This window comes from Podarcis gaigeae, assembly GCF_964106915.1.
Source record: "Podarcis gaigeae genome assembly, chromosome: 7".
In the NCBI taxonomy this organism is placed as follows: Eukaryota; Metazoa; Chordata; class Lepidosauria; order Squamata; family Lacertidae; genus Podarcis; species Podarcis gaigeae.
The window spans coordinates 47,053,956-47,074,365 of record NC_139683.1 but is presented as its reverse complement, the minus strand read 5'-3'; the positions used below and the strand labels follow the sequence as shown (position 1 = coordinate 47,074,365).

At 41.6% G+C, this 20,410-nt stretch overlaps 1 protein-coding gene and 1 long non-coding RNA gene across 3 annotated transcripts in view; one reads left to right on the top strand and one right to left on the bottom strand.

Annotated features, from left to right (window-relative positions):
- EMILIN2 (elastin microfibril interfacer 2) overlaps nucleotides 1–20,410 on the bottom strand; it is a 34,213-nt gene extending 13,803 nt beyond the window's left edge. Inside the window, exons 1-4 of one of the 2 annotated variants that reach the window (XM_083748320.1) lie at nucleotides 19,623–20,410; nucleotides 15,642–15,764; nucleotides 7,266–7,441; nucleotides 2,302–4,197 (exon numbers count right to left, since the gene is read on the bottom strand). In XM_083748320.1, coding sequence (XP_083604446.1) covers nucleotides 2,302–4,197; nucleotides 7,266–7,441; nucleotides 15,642–15,764; nucleotides 19,623–19,741 — 2,314 coding nt within the window. In that variant the 5' untranslated portion in view covers nucleotides 19,742–20,410. Of the gene's footprint in view, nucleotides 1–2,301; nucleotides 4,198–7,265; nucleotides 7,442–13,127; nucleotides 13,199–15,641; nucleotides 15,765–19,622 lie in introns of those variants that run through there. The other variant, XM_083748321.1, reaches the window with a different exon arrangement.
- On the top strand, nucleotides 463–4,898 carry LOC310848835. Its single transcript, XR_014566643.1, has 2 exons — nucleotides 463–671; nucleotides 4,742–4,898. It is a non-coding gene; the product is annotated as an uncharacterized lncRNA (long non-coding RNA).

The following is a 20,410-nucleotide window of genomic DNA, read 5'->3' as shown; positions in this document are numbered from 1 at the left end:
AATATAGATGAAATATAGGGCAGCAGAGTGATAGAATCATAGAATTGTAGAGTTGGAAGGTAGCCCCAAGAGTCATTAGTCCATCCCCCTGCAATGTATGAATCCCAACTAAAGCATCCATGACAGATGACCATCCAACCTCTAATTTAAAAAATAAAATAAAAATGTCAGCATACTTTGTACTCAGAAGGCAGGATCTTTACTTGTGTTAGCATTATTAAAAGGGTTCTTAAAGTGTTTTGAATCTCAAAGAGTGTTCTGTTATTGATTTCTTGCCCTAGTCTTCTCCTATCTGGCACCCTCCTGATGTTTTGGACTACCAATCAACCCTAGCCAGCAAAGCCAACAGTTAAGGATGATGGGAATTGCAGTGCAGGTTTATCTGAAGGGCAGCAGATGGGGAAAGGCTGCCTCACAGTTTCAAAATGGCATATGTTTGGGAAATGCATACAGTACTTCATTTTGTGGGATGATAACATCCAAAATGCATATGCAAAGGGTTAATCGCAAGAGCTGTAGAACTCTGTGATGTCATACACCTGGTGGCAGTTAAAGCAGTTGGTACAGTTATGGCAGTTAGTTGAACAGTCTTAACAGTTAGAGCAGCAGGTTATGTTACATTGTGCTGCTGTCTGCCTCAGAGTCGGTTACCCTGTAACAGTTTAATCTGTGTAAGAGGTTTTAGCAATTTAAGAAATATCCACCTGCATTATATATTTAATCTGCAACTGCAAGTACACAAAGTAAAAATTATATGCAATTTAAACTTTAAAAGAGAGTGTCTTGCGTAGTTTTTATAGGAGGGAAAAGAGAACTAAGTAAAGGGTCGATCGACCCAAGGCTGTCTTCCACATCTCTGTAAATGGGAACTAGAGTCTAATTCCAGCACATTTTTCTTTTCTTGCATTTGTTTGTTCTACTGTGTAGCAAGTTTTTTAAAAAAAACAAAAAACACACAAAATATTATAATTATGACTGTACAGGAACCTTCTTCTCTGATTCTCCAAGATTTAAAACAAGTATGGAGAACCTGTGACTCTCCAGATACTGCTAAACTACAACTTCCATCATCCCTAACCAATGCCATGCTGTTTGTGACAGATGGGAGATGGGAGTCCAGCAAAATCTGGAGGGCCCCAGGTCCCCCACCCATGGCTTAAAAAAAAAAAAATCAAGAATATTTACAGGCAGCCTAGGCCATGGATGAGACAGACAGTGCAGAATGGATATGCTTGTGCCAACATATGAGACAGCCTATTTATATAAATTACGAAATAATATTATATGCCTCATTTAAATGAAACCTGAAGAAATACTAACAAGACAAATACTAGCCCCTTCTACACTCACATTTTTTCACATTTGCAACTTGGTGCAGAGTAGGGGATCTTGTCCCAAATGCAAAGGATGCTGTCAGGGAGATATGTGACATGTTTGGGGCATGAGGAAATTTTCTCTGGGTGCAGAGGAATTACATTCCTATTTAGGAGTTCCACTGCCTGCAATGTTTTGACAGATTCCTCACTATGCTCTGATGGTGTGCTTGCCCTATGATGCAAGCACTTCGCTTCAGATCTGACTGAATATTCTAACAATTGTAATATGGCAGCTTATTTCACAACAGCTCGTGCGGTGCCAGTTGTGAAATGCGCAGGGCAGAGCTATACAGTTCTGCACTACTGGACTCTAAAAGCTAATGGATATCTCTACTACAGATCTGCCTGAAGGGATGCCCAGCTATGCTGAATTTAGGAGCTTTTGTCTCATTCAGTGTGCCATAGGTAGGGCAGAAGGGACTGACTTCAGCACTATCAGCTGTTCTCTAAGTACACACACACACACAACATACACAGCTGTGTTTGCCCAGAAAGTAGGGCAAGATCATGTCTGAGCCTGAACACTCTGTACATGAGCAAAGAATGGTGCTCTCTGTCCATTTGCATGCAACATTTCATGAATATGAATATCCAGAAATAGTTAAAGAAACATTTAGATTCATAGATTCAATTAATGCATCATAAACATTCTGATCAAGAACTTGTAAAAAACAGTATTACTATAAAGTGATGTCGTGTTGTATAGAGATAAATTGTACAGCATTTGGCTCAAATTGGATTCTCCCCAAATGCTTGATTTCAGTAAACCACATTTTAAAAACAAAGGTAGAAAGTAAAAATATGAACACAATTCCATCTGCTCTCCATGATGTACATTGTTATTTTAAAATCTGTTTAGCTTACCCCTGTTGTCACCTTGTTTAAAATTAAAAATTAGCATCTAGAAAGAGGGAGGCTAACTTACATGTAGCAGGTTTAGTTTTCATCAGATTCTGGAGGTCAATGGTGAATTTGTGGAACTGGCTGTGGAACTGCTGGGATGAATTCTTGAGTCCAGAAATATCTTTAGAATGGGAAATTATAGTTCTGTTCATCTTATTGACACAGTTCCAAAGACTGGAGACATGTTTGTTTAATCCTTCCCTTATCCTTTGGAGGCTGCTGGACACTTGATCTAGTTTGTTGCAGGTTTTTTCAACACTGGACACTCTACCCTCCATATCAGAGACACCAGGCAATTTCTCTTGGCATTTGTTCAGGTTGTAATATAGCTTCGTGCTTAGCTGTTCCATCCTATCCTTTAAGTCATTACAACAATTACTGTCTGCGTGAGTTTGATTGCCCACTGTTTTCTGTATTTCATCTACCTTTCTGAAAGCATCAAGTTGTACCTTTTCGCAAGTAGAATTGATACCTAGAAGTTGTTCATTGCAGCTGCTCAAACCACCCTGAAGTTTCTTAACATTTTTATCAATAGCATTCAGACCATAACGAATAATTCGTAAATCCTTTTGAAGCTTCTGAATGTCACGTTGGCTGCCTTTAATTAAATTAAATTTCTCGCTTAAAGAGCCATTTAAGGATTTTAAAAGACCAGAATTACCCTCTGTTTTCAAAAACAATACATCATATTTACTGTTGCAGTTTTCTATGTCTCTCTGGAGGCCCTCCACATTGTGTGATACCGGCTGGCATTTCTGCCTGCAAAGGTTTTCAATATCTTGCAGTTTGTTCTTCACAATATTTATTTCAGAGACAAACTGTTCATTTCCAGACCCTGAATTGCTATGCAAAATTGATAATAGATCAACATTTCTCTCATCTGGATTTGTGATATTAGTAACATCTAGAAAAGTAGCACTCAGACGGTTTTCCAGTGCCTGAAGCTTTTTGTCAAATATGTCTCTCGCTTCATCTACTTCAGTAGCTATAACACCACGAAGTGTTTCTTCAATGTAAAAGCAGTGTTGTTCAGCATTTCTCTCTGTAACATTGATCCTGGCTTCCACTTCCTCCCATTTTGCATCAAAGTTGCCTTCCAGATATGGAGTGGCTATGTATTTCATTTCATTATCTATTCTGGCATTTAAAATCCTATTTGCTTCTGCAGTTCTGTCAATCTTCTCACCCAAATGTTTTAGCTGCTGTCCAAAAGCATCAGTTTCAGCATTACTGCAACAAACTGAGTGGTTTGATGGTGCTTGGATAAGAGTCTGAAGATGTTTTATCTCCTTTCTGATGTCATTTTCTTTCTCTCCAATAAGTTCCCTTATCCCTTGGCAGCTGGCTTCATGATCATCACAATGTTGTTGAATATCCATCAGTTTGTACTCACAGGAATTTTTCAGATCTGCCATTTTCTTCTCAAATCCTTCCAAAATCTCCTGTCTCAGATCTTCAAACCTAGCATCAATGTATTGCTGATACAACTGGCTACTTGGCATCATTACGGTTGGGCCTTGGGCGGCTTCTTGGAGCTGTTTTAATTGTGCTTCATAGCCACTTGCTTTCCCTGTCACTTCTTCCACCTTGTCATCTTTGTTCTTCAATCCATCTTCTGTTGGTTCAGATTTTATATTTTCTATTCCAGGTTCCTTTTGGTCTTTATTTCCAAACACATTAATTTTCTTTGTATCGCCCTCAGCCATACTGTCAGGCTCCGGACGGTCATGAAGGTTGTTCAACCATGACACAAGCATCCGGCTTGCATCTTCTTGAACAGAAAGCTTTAGGTTTTCATTCACACCTGTTAAGGAGGACTGAAGCTCTAGCACAGTCTGTGTAAGGCGGAATACTTCATCCTCAAGGAGCTGAATTCTTTTATCCTGCGAGTCCTGTTGTTCTTGCTTTGGATTAGTGTCTGCAGAAAGAAAAGAAAGAAAAATGTGGAAACAACATTTAAAACTAAACTTGAAGTTACAAAACCCCAAATTGACTTAGATGGTTTAGAGGGATAAATATTTACAACTTTCTCACCCACCCATGTTTTTCCTTCAAAGTGAATTACTTCTTTTATATTTGGCTCTGTGCTTTAATACAAGGGTAGGAAGTCTGATGATGGATGTTGTTGAAATCTAACTCTCATCAGTCCTTGTCAAGATGCCCAGTGGTCAAGGATAATGGAAATTGTAGCCCAGCAATATGTGAAGGGTTACAGATTCCCCACTCTTCCACCAGACTAGGAATATGACAATCAATGCACACACAAAATATGATACTGATTTGAGACTGCATCATCTGTGCTGATCTCACTATGACCCAAGTCCATCATTCTGTACTTTCATGGGAGTCAGCACAAAAAAAGCTTATACAGGGAAGCAACCTAAGCTGCCCTTTCAAATACTGAAATATGCACAGTACTTTGGGCGGATATTGCATATCAAACTGATTATCTTTTGCTACAGCTGTGCAAATTGGCCACTGCACCTAAATCCTGAACATTTTCCTGACAATGAAGGAGAAATGCCTGCAACATGACATCAAGGAAAACCAGCCCCAATTCATCCAAACTGAATATTACAACTGGCCTTGCCAAATGGAATATGCTCTGAAAGAAAGAAAGACTAGCAAAAGCTTCTTGTGCAGAAGAAAGCATGTTCACCTGCATAAACAGCCCTCACCCATCTCTTGGTTCTAGGCTCTGTTTCCACACAGTAGCTTAAAAGTCATCACTAACTTATCAAGTTAGTGGCAAGCACTAGCATTAAAAAACAACAACATATTCTTATAAAACATGCAATTGGCCGAGATGACTGGCAGAATCCGAGACCTGGGAGAAGAGAGGGTGGAAGAAGACTGGAAGAAATTTAAGATTTATCTACAAAAATATTGTAATTTGGTTGAATGTTAAGAAGGATGCTAGATCATAAATAATTGACCACCACTAATTTAGATTTAAATTCGATGTTAAGTGAGATTAAGGATAATATAAACTTATTGGAGAAGTGTTAGATTATATTTAAATGAGCGGATACAAGAATGTAAAGAAGATGATAATTTGTTTGAAAAAATTTCTCTTTAACGATGTAAGTGGGAGCGGGAGACGTGAGGGAGTCCAAATAAGTTATGAAATTTTGTTACGACACAAGTAATGTTGTTTATTGCTTATGCTTTATTTTTTTTTAAAAAAATTAATAAATATTTTATAAAAAAACAACAACAACATATTCTTATAAAACAGAAACATTCCATACAACATTCTGAAAAATCACTGAACTTGTAAATCTGAAATAAGCTCAAGGACACTACAGCTGCTTCCAAAAGAGTGGCCCCAGCACTACCAAATCACTGTTCTTTTGTTGTAAGCTGCAAGTGAAATTGGAATTAAATTTCTACACTATTGGCAGTAATGCACTTTTTCTGTGTGTACATCCTATGTTCTGCCCACACACTGCTGGGGTGAGGCCATTTTAAGTTCAGCACATATTCATTATAACTCTTTTGGTGAATGCCATTTCATCACACACACACCATTTATGAATGAATGAATGGATCTTTATTTGCGTCAGCCATTGGCCATAGCAGTAAAACAACATGATATACAACAATACGATACACAAAGAATAGGAAAAAAAGTTAATTATATAAAATACATTTTAGGGTTTTGAATCAATAGTCAAATACTGGATCTTATTCTAATTGCCCCAGCTAAAAACCTTGCTGTCACCTGCTCATCATGATCTGCCAAGAGAAAGGACACTGTGGCAGTGGCTGGGCGACCCGGAATGGACAATAAAAGAGGGGTGATAACCTCATTCCCCAAGTCTTTATAAAGAGTGCAAGCCAGAAGTGAGAGTAAAAGCATGTCTATATTTTAAAATTGCTAGGTTATGCAGATAGGGTGCCAGAGAGTCAAAATGGGTAGGTGGAAAATTGTCATACCATGGGCAAAATTTCCTTATTGTGACCAAGTTGTTCTGATGCTCGATATCATTTAGGCACTGACAAATTTGACTGTTTGCTTTGCTAAAACCCAAAGTAAGTAGCTGTTGTGGTGAAGTTTTTGATAGACAATTTTAGCCCAGGTGCTCTTGTGACAATTTTGCAGCACTAGGCATATTACACCGGGGGGATTTAAGTTTAGGTGAAGCCAATAGTTAAGTGTCCTATGCCAAATCCGTAATTCTACCAAGGGAAGATAAGCCTCTAGGCGCAATGATGCGTTTGAGACACAGGGTGGTACAGAGAAAATTTGCTTTAAGAACTTTCATTGGACAGCTTCCATAGATCTAAGGTGAGTGCCTGTCCAAATCTGAGCCCCATATAATAACTGTGCTAGGGGTTTAGCTTGGAACACTTCCAGGACTGATGGTATATGTTTACCACCTTTTGTGTAGAAAAAGCCTTTTTTAAAAAAATCATTTTTAAAATTATTGCTGAAATGCTTTCAGGGCTTTTTGAATGAAAGAAAAGTAAAATGTTATAACTCAATACTGTTAATTTGCTATACTGCTATAATACTATACAACAACAGTCAACTTAGGTTTGAACCCAACAGACCGCCATCAGTCCATTTGCTTTAATAAAACTTTATAGTTACTGCCATGTTATCAATATGGTTAATAGACTGTTCTTTAAAAATACTGGTTTTTAAATATATATATACAATGATGCATATCCAATACTGCAGCTCCATGGACTTCTGTCCATGCAGCTATGCTTGCTCTTCCTCTCCTGTCTCCTCCACAGCCTCCTAGACCCTCAGAAACAGCTCTGCAAGCTTGGGCACCCTCCAGACCAGATTTTTGGGGTACATGTGGGATGGCTCTGTGACTGGGCCCACAAAAACCTACCTCAAAGGGTTAATGAGACTGATAAATGGCAGAGAAATAAATAAAACACTTTGGACTGCAAGTGCTGTGTCAAACATAGCAAAAAGAAAAATTATGGTCAGGGACATGCATACCAAAATTCAAAGAAAAGAATTACCCAAGCTTGGCTTCATGTCATCTGCTGGTAGCTGTGCTGGGTAAACAGCAGACCTTGGCTTTTGGGGTGTGCCTTCTTTGCAATCTATACCCATGTATCCAGGGCAACATCTCCATTCCAATTCTGTTACTGTCTTATATGTTATTTTATATTTAGGTCTGAAACTTGTACGATACCTGCAATAAATAAAATGAAAATGGTAGCATTAACATATTATGGTGATCTTTATTGGGCGGGGGTTCTTTCAAACAAAGCAAAAAAAAAGAAAAAGAAAAAGAAGAAATAAAAATAAAAAGGACTTCTGATTTTCCACCTGTCAGTTATATAAAAGAAATTATTCAAAACAGTCACTGTAGCACGACATCCAACTGTACGACTTTCTGTTAAGCAATATTTTCCCAATCTTCAGATCCAAATGTCTCAAATTCATTAATTTTCCTTTTCACACAAAAAGTCCAAAAGGGGTTCTCTAACTATTATTAATAAATGTCAGCAATATTTTTTCTCTAATCAAACATATCAACTTCAGCAACCATTCCTCCATATTAAACAATAATAAATCATTCCATCTTTGTCCATGTAGCAGGACAACAATGACTACTTTTAAGAGGTTTAAAGTCATTAGAGAGCTATATAAACAATCCCTGTAATGAGTAGGGGGAGAGTGGGAAAATATAATATCCTGCCCACCCATGACTATCCTGTTTCCTCCCTGTTCTCTTATGTATGTTTAACTACTTATTACTGTGAAAGCAATTTAGCTAGGATGAGTATTCTTTGAACTCACTGCTAGAGACAACAGTGACCACTTTGAAGTGATTTAAAGTCATTAAAGAGATATTCCAGCCCTAACAGTATTTAACTGCTTTGAATTAGGCCTAGTAAATCTGATTCACATGCATTAATCTATGCCCACATTTCAGCTGTGGTATCTTTGCACCAACGCAATTCAAAGTTTGATAAATAAAGCATTTTGATATTTAAAGATGTTTGTTGTATCAACTCACTGAAAGTGTTTTAAAGTAACTTCCATTCTTTATTTAACATTTTTATATTAATATTTTTATTTGTTTTCCAAATTACAGTAACAACATCAAAATAACAAATTATAATCAGGTTCAACCTTAATTGTGGTCCACTGAAGTAGAAAGACCCACGTTTTATAACCAGTGCTTTGCCATTAGCTACAGTTAGTAGTCGTAAGTTCAGTTATTATGATCTACAGAGCTTTGTTGATTGACATAGCCTTCTTTCTCTATGCAATCTGCAATCAAAGTTAGAGCTAAGGAGTATGGCTAGATTACCAGCCTACCAGGATTACTTCAGGACACTGTCCATTGTATAAGACAAGTAGAAATATTCTACGTTACAGAACACTTGAAGCTCTTAGTACCACTCCCTTATTTTCATCTATTTGTTACTGTTGAATTCACAGCAGTTAAAAATTCTCCAACAATGAAATCATTTGCTCCTCATGGGATTCAGCTGATTCTCTGTTATTAGCTATGCAGCACAAGAAACTAAACACTCACAAATCCAAATACAGTGGTACCTCGGGTTAAGAACTTAATTTGTTCTGGAGGTCCGTTATTAACCTGAAACTGTTCTTAACCTGAGGTACCACTTTAGCTAATGGGACCTCCTGCTGCTGCCGCCGCGTGATTTCTGTTCTCACCCTGAAGCAAAGTTCTTAACCCGAGGTACTATTTCTGGGTTAGCGGAGTATGTAACCTGAAGCATCTGTAACCCGAGGTACCACTGTACTGTACCATCTAAAATGCTCAGATTTCCTAAGGTTGCTTCCTAAATCTTACTACAGAAAAAAGACAAAATTTGCCTTTGAAGTCGCTTGGGGATTTCCAACCGTTTCCTAAATGTTTCACAAACATCAATGAATTAATTAGTTTGAAGAAGTGCTTGAACTCATAATAGCTACCACCTGCATTTTCATTTATTGGGAAATAAGAATTGAAGCTGCCTTCCTGAAATCAAGAACACATACAAAGTTCTACTGAAATCAACTGATGGCAATCTGTTGGGTTCAAACCTAAGCTGACTTGTTCAGCATGTCTGTTGCTAGCATTAACACAAATCTTTTCATTCTTCTATTATAGTAATGCATACTATCAGAAAGATGGAGAATTGTGATACATGACTTCCTCAGAGTCCTAAAAACACAAACCAAGAAAGTAGTGCTAACCTGCATTTGTATTCTTGGAGGACTTCTTCCCTCACTCCCTGCACCTATGTATATCATAGCATAGGCTGGTAATAGAGATTGATACCCACATATTCAACTCCATAGAAACAAACAGAAAACTTTAGGTAGGCTCCTGGCCTTTCTACCTTGCCACACAGTGATGCCATTTTCAAAGTACACTTTAACCTTCCCAAGCACCTTTATTCCACATGTTCCTCTCCTCCCTCTTCCCTGTTAATTAGAAATCCATTTACTGGATTAACCCTGTCATCAAAATAGTTTCTGGCAACAGTTTCCCATTTTTTGAAGGGACTTAGTTTAACACAATAAGAATGGGAAAACCTGACAAGTGAGTCATGAATGTGCTGCAGGAAGGAAGGTCTGGAAAATGCATTACATCCAGAGACGGTGGGTCAAGACTTTTCAAAATGACTCTGCAGATAAGCCCCAGGTTGATTCACATGAAAATAAAATAAAATAAATTTTTTTAACAAGGAGACATTTTTAATAGCATGGCCATTTACAGATCAACAAGTAGGAGGCCACCAGAAGATACAAATTTGCATAAAATGTGCATATGATAATTTATATGCATAGATGCAAATTTAAACATACTGTAAATACAAAAAATTAAATAGATATACAGTGCATGTGGCCATAGGGGAGAAGACTCTGACCAAGTAAACTGTGTGCCTGTTCAGGTGCTAACTGCTGATGACCAACTTCAAGGTGCCTGTTCTCCACCCTTGCAGGGGGTTTTATCTAGTTAATCTAGTTTAATCTAGTTAGTCCATCAAATAAAGGCCTGTCCTCTATAGTAGGGCACAAAGCTCCTGCAGCCAATCGGAAACCGCAGAAGCTCTGTCAGACATTTGGGTTCCAAAGAACATTCACAAACCAGAACACTCACTTCCAGGTTTGTGGCATTCGGGAGCCAAAATGTTTGACTTGCAAGGCATTCAGGATCCAATGTACAACTGTATTTCATATTACCGTATTTTTCGCCCTATAAGGCGCCCATAGGAGACACCTAGTTTTCAGGGGGGGAAATCAAGGGAAGAAATATGATTTCTCCCCCGCAGCTCTGGGAGCAGCGGACAGCCTGCACGCAGCCTGTGCACTACTCCAAGACCTTCTCCCTGCTTTTGCGGGAGGTGGAGGAATTCCACCACCTCCCGCGAAAGCCCACAGGAGCCGCGCGTGACTCCTGCAGACTTCTCGACCAGGAGGGAGAGGGAACTGAAACGGCCAGTCAGTCCCTTCTCCCTCCTCGGGGAAAAGCCCCCAAGAGCGGCGCGCTCTTTAAAGGGTGTGCGGCTCCTGTGGGCTTTTCTACGAGGTGGGGGGATTTGCCCCCCACACCTCATAGAAAAGCCTGCAGAAGCCGCACAGCCTTTAAAGAACGCATGGCTTCTGGGTGCTTTTGCGGGAGGTGGGGGAATTCCCCCATCTCCTGCAAAAGCCCACAGGAGGGAGAAGGGACTGACTCAGCCAGTCAGTCCCTTCTCCCTCCTTGGGGGAAAGCCCCCAAGAGCGGCGCGCTCTTTAAAGGCTGCGCTGCTCTCGCGGGCTTTTCTGCAAAGTGGGGGAATTCCCCCACCTCATAGAAAAGCCCGCAGAAGCCGCGCACCCTTTAAAGAGTGTGCGGCTCCTGCAGGCTTTTCAACCCAGCTTGTGGGGCTGGCGATGGGGGGAATCGCTGCTTTTCCCCACCGCCAGACTCAAAGCGGGGTCAGGGAGTAGCGTGAAGGTGCCGCGCGCCTTCCTGCTGCCCCCCGATCCTCTGGGGCTGGCGATGGGGGGAAGCGCTGCTTTCCCCCACCGCCAGCCTCAAAGAGCAGACTCTCCTGGCTTCAGCGAAAGCAACGCGAAGTCTTCGGAGTCCAGGCTTCAGAGGCTTCGCGTTGCTATTGCTTAAGCCAAGGAGCCTGCATTCGCCCCATAGGATGCACACACATTTCCCCTTCATTTTTGGAGGGGAAAAAGTGCGTCCTATAGGGCGAAAAATACGGTATTTCCCATGTCGATACCCTAGCAGGGGCCACAAGATGTTACCAGAAGACAGAAGAAGTTTGATAGGTTCTGGACCATGAGAATATGTTATGAATGTTGTATGAAATAAATATACCCCTTTGCAACCCATAGATGAGAAAGAGTCTATTGTTCACTGTTTACAGACAAAAACGGGCAATTTTAGGTCAGTGACACATGGCCAGAAAAGTTAATCTCATCCAGCAAACTGAGACTATCAAACATGCCAAAATACTAAGGATCACTGATAACGTCTTTTTGTTTCCAGTACACTGTCCCTCTGCAGCATTCCCCCATGAGGTCAGCAAGATGGGGCCTCTACAGAAAAACCTTTCCCTGGGCACATCCAGGAGTCATTCCTGATTATGTAACAGCAGTGCTCCTTTTGTAAATATTTTTGAGACATCCAAAACCATTTTTTACTCCAAATTTACTGGAACAAATTTTAGGCTACCGGCAATGACCGATGGAAATGTACACACACTGCGATGAATCCAGAAGTGACCTGAAAACATTACTAAAAGAGCAGAATGGGGACGGGGCAGAATGCTTTATGTGGGGCCCGCTGACGTATGCGGGGGTCCAGAATATAACTCATGTGCAAAACGAAGATTGTCTATACTTAAAAGTATTGTCTACATATGATGCAAGTTTTCAGCTTAGGACAGATTTCTGCATTTATTCCACCTGAGCCATTTTTATCTCAAGACATTTAAGCCCATACAATGCATGCATTGATGAACATCCTTATACAGATTAGGGCTCTGTGTATTACCGCTACCCAGCAGCAGCTCATACCCACTACACGTAGTAGGGCTGCTAGGGGGTCTCAGGAGTGTGGAGAATGAGTGGTCCCAGGGGTGTGTCCAAGTTCTTCTGATTTTCTCCCCATCATCCTCCCTTGCAAAGCTACTGTGGAACCTAAGCTTTGCAATTTTACAAATAGTTGGCACCTATAAAATAGTTGACTGCCCCTTTGATTAAAAGAATATGAGAGTACTGTACCCAAACAGCCAGTGACAGAGAGGAGGATTATAAACTTAAGTCTTCAGATCCACTGGTGTACTTGTTTTTCAAAGGTATAGACAAGAAGGCTCTTGCCAATTGGCTTACTGAGAAGGAAAATGTACAGTCAATATTCTATCCAATTAAAATGTGATGCAGATTAAGGGCACCGCCAACTGCTCCTCACAAACCACACCTTCCTTTCACAGACTTGAGCAGAGGAGACATGATTAGGAACTATAAGCCTCAGAAATAAATAGAATGAGCATGCACAGAGTGCATCAGTCTCACCAAACCTTTGTTTGTATTTAATAATGTAACACACATATCCACCATGGTATATAATCACCAGAATAGTTCAGGATCAGCAACTGGATCAGGCCAAAGGCCCATCTAGTCCAGCATCCTATTCTCACAGTAGCCAACCAAGCAGCACAGTGTTTTTTAAAACCTAAAGAAAAACAGGAATACAAAACATCCATACAATCTCAAGCCTATGTACAAACATTAGAGTTCCAATAATACAGAAGTGTTGAAAGTTACAACACACATAGAAGCCACCAACTGTTTCTCCTCATCCGGTCACAAAAATGATTTAAATATCGATATTATAAAAAGATACTCACCCTGTCCACTATTGCTCTATCTTGATGAATATTCGTTTAAAAACACAAGCTGCTCAAACTAGCCACCACACCCTTCTCCTGGCTAGCTACAAAAGAATGGGCTTTGAGGTGTGGCTTCCAGAAACATCTCTGAGCATGCTCAGATGGCCATTCAAGGCAGTCCTACTGAGACTTCTTGTTAGGCCTCATAACAATAGATAGAGTGAGAACCTTCCTAGTAGGATTAACCTGGTAGGCAGCCCTATCAACCACATGGTTTTTCTGTTTAGAAAAACATGGGAGGGACCTTTTTGCTGTAGCTGTACCCACATGCTGGTTCTCTCTCAGGCCAGTGAAGGTACCTGCTCAGGCCACCCTTGCTGTTCTATTAATTCACAATGCAAACACATGCATACTTATTTGTAAGTAAGTCCCACTGTGTTAAGTGGAACTACTCCCAATAGGTGCATAGAAAGAGAGACTGAACCTCTCATCAGTCAGCCCAATCCAATCTTCCTCTTTCTCTCTTTAAAGGATTATAAAGTGGTCAATTAAGTTAAGATACTATGAAAAGAATCAACAGGGAACATTACACAGAGAACATCTCACCACAGCTTCCTCTAATTAAGCTGATGTTGTCAATGTTTAGTTGAATGTAAGCTTCTTTTTTGGCAAAGGCAAGCTACTTTTTTGCCAAAAGCATTTGTGCTGCAAAATTCAAGCACACAAAACAGAAACGCTGATCAATAGTTACAGCTCTAAACAAACATACTGGGGAGTATGCCCCAATGCATACAGCAGGATTTACTTACAAGTTGACTTGTATAGGATTGCACTACATAACATGTTAGGATGTCTTTGACTACTAAAAAAAAACAAACCAGGTAATGGACCCCAGACAGTTAAGTCCAGTTGCAGACGACTGGGGTTGCGGCACTCATCTCGCTTTACAGGCCGAGGGAGCCGGCGTTTGTCCGCAGTTAGCTTTTCCAGGTCATGTGGCCAGCATGACTAAGCTGCTTCTGGCACAATGGAGCACTGAAATCAGAGCAACATATGGAAACGCTGTTTACCTTCCCGCTGGAGCAGTACCTATTTATATACTTGCCCTTTTTGGCATGCTTTCGAACTGCTAGGTTGACAGGAGCTGGGACCAAGCAGCTAGAGCTCACCCCGTTGTGGGGATTCGAACCACCAACCTTCTGATCGGCAAGCCCAAGGGGCTCAGTGATTTAGACCACAGCACCACCCGCGTCCCGTCTTTGACTACTATCAGAATGTAAAGCCATAATTGACACACCTGAGGAGATGACTAATCATACGCCTCTTTTCACATGATTTTGAAGAAATTGTAACCACAAATTTGCTGGGGATGGGAATACTCACAGCATTCTTCCAGATGCAGACATACATACATTGGCAAAGATATCTAGATTTCCAAGGCACCTGATTTCCATTTAACACAAGATGATAGTTTCAATTCTTTACAACTTATTCCAGGGTAGTTTCGTGAAAGCCAGTACACTATTCTGAAAGATTTCCATATGCTCTTCTCCTAGTCCTCCTCCCTTATGAAATAAACTATATAGCCCAGAAGCTTGTAGCTTGAGTGTAAGCATTCTAGACTATCAAGCAACACAGAGACAGGGCTTTGAGCATCTGAATTGCTAGGTTTTCTCAGATTGTAAGGGAGTAAAATATTGTCCAGACCTTCAAATTGTCACCATTCTGAAAGCAGGTGATGGAATACATTTTTGCGCACCTGGCAACATCTCCTAAAGGTAGCTGGTTTGCTGAGACGGCCTATTCAAATAGCCACTTCAATGGCTGTATATTCTGTTCACCAACATTATAGCCCTTATTTATATTCCTTTTGTCCATGTGGATCACAGGGCAGCACACACTGCAAAAAATTACGGGCTCAAAATTACTGGAACATTTTGGCTTCCACCCAGGCATTTCAAAGAAGAGGACCTGCACTGATTTACAGCAAAGTTTATGACTGCTCTGCATGACTAGAGCCTGCAGGTGATTGTAGGCCAAGGAATGTAATTGTACTCAGCAGCAGGTGTTCACAGAGCTGCCACAGAAATTGAGGTACTAATTGCTTCAACTTTAATCAGAGTTTTAAAACAATAATAATTCTTAACTGATGCCAACCCCAAAGTAGTTATGCTAGGGTAATGTTTTTGCAATTTCCTTCTTTTGTCTGAATAAAGTATGGTGACTTGTTGTATTATCTGTTGACAGAAGAGTCAACATAGCTCTAATTAGTTGCAGCTGCCTCATGTTTGCAATAAAAAGAGCAAGCTCTGTTCAGCTTATACTACGGCTTAGAAATCAGATGTTAGAAAATGGTGCACATCCTCCTGAAGTACCCACATGGTGAAATGTGAAGAATTCCACAGCCGTACTAAGTTGTGTGATGAAGCAGAGGATTTTTCTCCCTACATATGGGAATACCTCACTGCTGGAAAGATGACCAAATACTTCCCCACCCACTCAGTCTCCTCCTTGTCTTCCTTTGTTACTTACACAGGAGCATGTGGGCAGGGAATCTGGTTCCAGGCACAGGAGTACTGAACTTGAACAAAACTCTCTGTGCCATCCAGCACTGAGCAGGTCACATTCTTGTTCACGATGTAGGCACACCAGTTCCTGCAGGGGAGAAGAAGAGAGGGAGACAAGAACAGGACAGACACACTGTTAAGCCATCAAACAGTGAAAGTTATTAGCCATTTCTCTGGGTCAAATATACAACCACAAAGATTCCATTCAAGAGACAGAGAAGACAGACTTGAAATTATCTGATTATTATTATTATTATTAGCCTAATACATTTACGGGTTGTAAAGCAATTTCAAAGCTATAAGGAGATGTAACAAAAGTAGTCTCTTGAATGCTACTGTGGAACTTGAGTATTCAAAAATACCCGGCTTACTTTAAAAGAATAAAATGCACCAAGTTAAAACTTATATTCTCACTAAATATAGCTGGTGACCACAGAATAGAGGCTGAAATGGAGGAATAAAAGCATCTCATATCAAACTGACAAGGATTGTGTTTGAACCTAGGGTGTGGTAGTACATTCTTCTTTCTGCTCTCTTCCTATATGAACAAATGCAGATACTTTAAATGACCAAATACACATCCCAGCTCAGCAATATAGTTTATTATGAAGCAATTAGGAGGTGATTGATGTTAGAACACAAATGTGGTACTGGCTGCTTAACATTAAACTGAAGCCACAGAATACTGAATCTGGGGTGGATAACTTTGGATGTTAAGGAATCAACCATGTTCTCTGGCCTTGTGAGAAGGCACTGGGCTAAATGGCCTCCTTTGGTCTTTTCCATCTCTTTGGTAGTAGGACACTTGGGTGACCAACCCTTTGTTGCTAAATCGATTGCTTATGATGGATGATCAGCTGTCCACTGAGGGAATTTAAAGGTTAGGATATATTTTTTCCTGAATGAGCAGGTTATCTGCAGAGTGCGGTCGGACTTCAGAGGTTTTACAAAGTCATATGCAGTTGGCAATTGGGATTTGAAGATGGAGAGTATGCTGTAAGTTGCATGTGCACAAGCAATTGATAAGAGTCTAAATGGAAGCTGGAGGGAAATCCAAACTTGTTTTAGAGACTTGTTCGTAAGGGAGCTGCATTAATGCTTGCTTTACACTTGCAGCTTTACTGCCTGGTTCTAAGGCACATTAATTCATCCTTGCTTTACCCATGTTAGTGAAACCCCAGGCATCATTTAAAAATTGGCTAAATATTGAGGACTTAGTGAGTTTCAGTTATATTTAAGGAAATTATGCCATGCTTGAAAAGAACAAGAAACAAACTGCCTTGTCGTTATGGAAGCATGAAGCGAAGCCTGAATCTACAGTTTTGTGTAGAGGGTAAAATGATGGTCATTTTGTTTTGTTCTTTGTAAACAATATAATGGAACCAGAAAGTATTTAAAAACCTGGGAATATAACTGCTGTTAAGTCTCTTTGTTCTGTAAACTGTGAATGCAGTCTGTATTCTGGAAAGGAATAATGCTGTTTAGAGAGTGAATAATTTACCGGGGATGGTTATACTGACTGGAGAAAGAAATGCATTTGTAAATATGGAAATGAGTAACTATGAATCATCTTGAATGTTTTCAATTTATGTCCCTTTATCATCTTTTCCAGGGTGAGCTATAGGCTCTCTAGAGCTTTTAGAGGGACTAGATCACCTTTTAAGGTGAATGCTATTTGGGGGATTGTTTGCTGACAGTTATTTTAAATTGATATTTCTTCAAAAGGAGCTAATGGTTAGGATGAAGTCTGAGTCCAGTCCTTTTGCAGAGACGTGTGTGCAGAGGAGTTGGCAGTGCAGGTTTGGAGACAGAGTTTTAGGTTTAGATAGACTAGATTGGGACAGGGGAAAGACAGCGGGGATTCCAAGCTGAAGTTGTCCAGAAATCAGATGAAGGATCAGTGAGTTGTCTGCCTGTTTAAAACTGTTTATTTCTAAAAGTCTCTCTCTACTTGAATAAATAAATAAAATAAATAAAACACTACAAAGGAAGCATAACTCTCCAGTGCTTTTTCTAACTGGAAGAAACTAAACTCTTCATTGATACCACCCTAAACTACTCACTGCTTGAGAATTGAGGAGCTTCATTTAACAATATGATTTAGTGCTACATGCGTGGAGGAGAAAATTACTAAAAAGAAACAAATATCTTTCTGCTGTTACTAGTCACAAAAGGGGTCACAAGTAGGCACCAAAAACAGAATTGGTGTGGCACAAGTAGACCAGATCACTGAACTATGGAGCCTGAACCCACCCCCAAGCTGTTTATCTTTCAGTATCTCGTCTGTGCTCAGCTTGTCCATGCCCAACACACGCAGATTGTCTGTATTGTTATGTCACCCAGTGTTCAACTAGCCAACCAAATAAGGCACATGCAGACACAGCCTTTGCGAAATGTCTTAGCTAGATATTTTGTCAACAGAGATGGTCCAATACATTTGCTGCCTGAGGCAAAGGAGAATATTTTCCCTCCCTAATTCCATGTAAAGAATCTGAGGGGGCTTGCAGTTGGATCTTCATTTAATACTGACATTGGGAAAGTGCCCTCCTCCAGTCCACAGCAGCCTCCCAGGAAGAACATCACAACAAGGGCTTGCCCATCAGTTGGCCAAAGAAGGAGCAACTGTGGAAACCTAGTTTCCTCCCACCCCATCCCCTGCTAGAAATAGCTATCGGATCCAATTGCAAATTGCCCTGGATGAACTGAAGAGAAGCACATTCTGGCTTTAATCCATAGGGCCCACATGGCAGTACTATGGGGTGGAAATCCCAAAGGATGCCTAAATGCAATATTATCATCTAAAAGTCCACTGCCTACAAGAAGATAATTAACTTCAGAGTCTGGCCCTAACTATCAGCTGGAGAACTAAGGCCTGCTGAGTTATACGTGCATGGTTGTGAGGTTGTCAATGTGAAGTGTTTTCTATTTAAATAATTGCAACTAGTGGTAAGAAGCCTTGAAGATCATGATCCAAGGCAAGTTGTAAATCTTCAAAAGAAATAATAATAGAGACACAGTGTTCAAAATCAGCCAAGCAACAGGTGCATTTTGTACCTGTCAGCCACTTGCAACCAAGTGAAGATGCCCACTAATACACATCACACACTAATAACACATCCTGTAGAATTCTGTCAATTATATTTTATTTGCGCCATCAAAATGAGTTTTGGGAACCAAAATGCTTTTTTTACGCAGCCTGTGCAGGACCAATTATTGTAGCTTACTTACCCCACCCTATTGCCCTGCTCTCAGCTGTGAAGAACACTCTTACATTATGGTCCCCATTAAGAAAGAGAGGTTGGAATAGACCAATTAAAGTGTGAACTGTCCCTGGATAACTTGACTTTTCTTCTTTATATTCTCAAAGTTGTTAAGCTAGCTGAAGGTTGTCATTTGATGTTTAACTGATAATCATTCACAGTCTCATTTGAAAAATAAGACTTTAGAGCTGTCTTCTTGCCCCAAACTGGCAAGGAGGCATTCCGTTTTGACTACTGTAACCTTGGTTTAAGCGGAGCCATTTGGCACCTAGCTTATATTTCTGAGTTTCTAACACTGGCCACATATCAAGCACTGCAGAAGAGCTCCAACCATCTCAAGTAATACAGATTACACCCACCCCACCCCGGTTGTGTAACATCCAATTCTGTTCTCTGCTGTGACTGATGACCAACCATGTGCTGGGAACTCAACCTAAACTCTCACCAGAGCTTCGCAGCCGCAAAGATGAAGGGATTCCCTGGACACGCCAGACCCCCACCAATTCCCTCTTCCCCAACAACGCAGCCCTTTCACTTTGCTCCAACTTGCCCATTTGCGGGCCGCTTCTGCTCTCGGCCCTGCGGCTCACTTTTCCCGGGGGTGGAGAGCGTTTCATCAAGGGCCCGAGAGCGGAGTTTTAGGGGAGCCCAAGCTGGCGCGGAGAGGGGCCGAGGCGGGCACTTACTTGTTCCTGACGCCCGGCCGACTGGGGCGCAAGTGCGGCGCGGTCTGGCCGAGGGAGCCGGACAGAGACAGGAGAAGCAGCAGCGCAGTCCACCTGAGGGGCTTCGGGGGCAGCTCCATGCTGCTCGCCACAGCTGGCGCGCCACGGACTCGCCGGGCGCGAGGAGAGACGTCCCGCAGCTCAGCCTCCGTCCTGAAGACTTTTTCTCTCTCCTGAGACCCCTTTCCGCCTTCTTTGCCTATTTATCCCCTTGTTACGTCGCCCCTCTTTGGCTCCGCCGCGAACTCCACTTCTCGCTTCAGCTTCGCTTCTACTTCACTGACGCAAGACTCCTCAACCCCCCGCTCCCCGCCCCGCTTAGTTCTTCCCAAGTTTCCGCCCTTCGGCTCGCACACCCCGAGCCGAAGATGACTTAGCCGCCTCCTCGCCTCACAAATATCTTCCCTGGCCAAACAGCGGCGCGGCAGCCCCCTTCCTCTTTTCCCCGCTCTTGCCCTGGACGCGACGGGCGCAACCACTCACTTCGGGGGCAGCGGGGATGGAATAGACGACTAAGGGACCGGGCTGGCGGCGAGGCGCTTCCCGCCGCACGCGGCTGTTCTGGGACGCTCGACGGACTCGCGCGCTGACCCCCCTCCCCTCCTCGAGGGCTCCTCTCCCCCCCTTCTGCCCTGCGTGACCTCCGAGAGAAAGGCACGTGCGCCATTGTGAGCTACAGACAGAGGAATCTCCTCTGGCGGCCGCTGCTCCTTTCCCCACTTTTCTTTCCATTCGGCGGAGCCTTCTTC